Source organism: Notothenia coriiceps, unplaced genomic scaffold (assembly GCF_000735185.1).
Source record: "Notothenia coriiceps isolate Sejong01 unplaced genomic scaffold, NC01 NC01_scaffold00028778, whole genome shotgun sequence".
Lineage (NCBI taxonomy): Eukaryota > Metazoa > Chordata > Actinopteri > Perciformes > Nototheniidae > Notothenia > Notothenia coriiceps.
The window spans coordinates 525-3,660 of NW_011361479.1; the positions used below are offsets into that span (position 1 = coordinate 525).

General features: G+C 38.3%; 1 protein-coding gene across 1 annotated transcript; it reads left to right on the forward strand.

Annotated features, from left to right (window-relative positions):
• Positions 1–422: 422 nt before the first annotated feature.
• On the forward strand, positions 423–2,242 carry LOC104958348 (growth hormone receptor-like; the record flags this gene model as incomplete). Its single annotated transcript, XM_010786065.1, has 4 exons — positions 423–564; positions 656–752; positions 839–908; positions 990–2,242. Coding segments are annotated over 4 exons (951 nt in total), but the record flags the coding sequence as incomplete, so codon positions are not given.
• Positions 2,243–3,136: the final 894 nt, after the last annotated feature.

Sequence of the window (3,136 nt, forward strand, 5' to 3'; positions counted from 1 at the left end):
TCATTTGCAAAGTGAAGTGTGAAACAGGTCAAGCCTAAATGTGCCTCTTTCACTTAATTTTCCTTTAGGAAACATGATTGACACAAATTAAAACAAGGAACTGGCTGGTAGAAAAAAACTGGAAAAGTACAGAGTTGGAATAAAAATGTTCATTATTTTAGGAGGCATTTGGGACCCAAAGTTGTCTGACCAAACTGGTGAAAATTGTAATTATCTATAACTTCTCTTGAAATCTGGTAGACTTTTAAACAGTCGTTTGGTCAATCCAGTAGAGGACAATAACAGTCTTCTCCAGGACTGTCAACAGGAGTTTCAACTTTGACCCAATTCTATTCTACAGACTCTGTTTCTGTTTCATTCAGCATATTTTAATCATCCTACTGTAATTCAGTTAAAACATTTTGTCTTCTGTATTTCTCTAGGAGTACACGTCAGGCACGCAAACTCACTTCAGCCTGTACAGCGTCAGTCCTGGGGGGGTGTACACGGTGCAGGTCCGCTGCTTACTAGATCACGGCTCCTGGAGCGAGTGGAGCAACACCACCTTTGTGAAAATCTCCAACTGTAAGTCTCGGAAGCTCTTTGGTGAGGCAGCCACTGTTCCAAGCATGACTAATTACTGAAAACGTTTTTTATTTTGTCCTTTTGTACTTAGATCTTCAGAATGAGAGACCGTTGTCGATGTTGATTTCTATCCTCTCTGCCATCCTATTCATAATGGCAGGGTTGATTTTAATCGCGAAGAGGAAATCGTATGTATCTCCGGCAAAAAAGATGTATAACTCTTAATAGAAAGTCAAGATGAGGATGCTTTGACTGACTCCCCTTTGTTCCCCAGGGTAAAGCAGTGGGTTCTCCCCCCTGTTCCTGGTCCAAAGATAAGAGGAATCAATTCTCAACTTCTCCAGGTAACACTAAATCATGATTTCCCACTTTTGGGGATTTGGTTGAGGTCATAATGTACTGAAATTACTCTAAATAACTTCCAGAGTGGGGGATCTGACGATGTCGACAATGTCCTGATCATCAAACAGAGCTTTCCTCCTATTTATTTTGTCTGGGAGGACCAGATGGAGGATTACCTAATTGTGACTGAAAATGAAGATTGGCTTTCGTCTAACTCTCAGAAAAGGAAGAAAAGCTTGATTCCTGCTTGCTTCCACTTCGATTCGGAAATCCATTCTAAAGAGTCACCCTGCCACAAAAATGACTGGGAAAAGGATGAGGAAATTAGCCAAGTGGATAACAACAACAAACCATTCACAAACTCAGGTTATGTGGATTTTCAGAGACATGTGGAAAACGTTGATGTGAAGCATGTGGACTACAGCAGAGTTAAAGAGGTGAAAAGTGACAATGTTCTTTTCCTCGAGAAAGAAAAGGTCCAGAGCTCTGGCTACATACACTTTCAGAGACAAGAGGGAATACCAGAGGACTACAGCAGGGTGAAAGAGGTGGAGAGTGATAATTTGGTCGTCCTGCAGAAACAGAATGCAGCTGATCTGTCCTGTAAAGACGAGGGAAACCACTACACAGACTGTGCCCTTCACAAGCCAAGAAAACCTCATGTATGCACAGAACTCAGCGATAGTGGATATGTAGATACAATCCCTGCACCACCTTTGATGTAAAGTTTTTGTTTTATATTCAGTGTAAAAATATAAAAGTAATATGTCTTGATTTATTGTTGAGAGTTAAAGAAAAAGGCTGCAAATATTCTATATTTGTAGTCATAATTATTGTCTGGATTGCATTGGAATTTGGAACAGACATTCATGTTCAACAGAAGATAAACCGACCTTTTCCTTTTTACAACATCCATGATATTGACATTTTAGTGTTAGAGTGAAAATGTAACAACCATGGGATAGATTACTGGAAAATGTGTTACAGATTTTTTAAAGTTTTTTTTTTATGATATACTCTAATGACATTGACTTCTCTCCTGCTTCCAATGATTCAAACTATTTACTTATACATTGACAAAGCTTGAGATCAAAATCGTCCTCAGACATGCATGTTTTCCATCCTCAGTGAATCAGATTTTTCCTCGACCACCACCGAGTAACATGTATTGACAAACAAGGGAGGATTTGCATGTCTTTTAGGACAGATATTAATGTTCTCCATGGATGAACTTCCTCTACCATGAGGTTGACAATCTAAATGTATTGTTGTGAAATGTTTTTACATGTATCCCTAGATAATTAGCTTAAAGGTCACATGTCATGCTTTTCCGGTTAATACCCGTCCCCTTGTGTGTTATGAAGGTTTTTATGCATGTAAACGGTCTGCAGAGTCACAAACCCTCAAAGTACACCCTGTAGCGAGTAAGTGGAGCCTCGCAGCGGCGAAACTGTGGCGCGCCGCTTTTGGGGGTGCGGGTGCTAGTGGAGCCTCGCAGATGGGGGTGCTGTAGCAGCCCCCTCAGCAAAAAATAATAAATAAAAAAATAAAGTAAGAAATCATTCCAATGTGTACTATAAGACAGTAACACAAATCAAAAATAGTTTAAAAGGGGAGTGATTAATAAAATATGCATAAATGAAAATAAAGAATGCTAACTAGGTAACATAAGATAAGAATAAACAAGTTTAAATATGGATTTGTTTATTGGTTGTGATCATAATCTAAAGATGTTTGGCATTATTGAAAAGTATACAGCTCCATATTCATAATAAGTGTTGAGAGCTGTATCCACATAAATTCATTATTGTGATCAAAGTGCACCAGATTGAATGCAATAACTTCAACATTTAAAAAAAAACTCTTCCCGGGGTCCATGCCTAGAGGATGTGCGTCCACCCCCAAAAATAAAGCAGGTAAACAATAATTAGAATTGCATACATTTTCTTTTAGTAAACACTGAAAACGCTGCCCCACAACAACACACAAACGTTAAAGGTGAAGCATATAATAATGTTATAAGTGTGCTAAATGTACTGCAAAAAACAACAAAAAGAGGATAACAAGTGGCTACGATTTTGTTTTATATTTGAAGTAGCTCTCATCCTAAAAAATGGTTTGGAGACCCCTGCATTAGAGCATAAAAACTGTAACTATAAGTATCTGAAATAAATACTGTCACTGAAACAACATACCAATAACCTGTATTCGCTTTCTTATGCGCAATTAC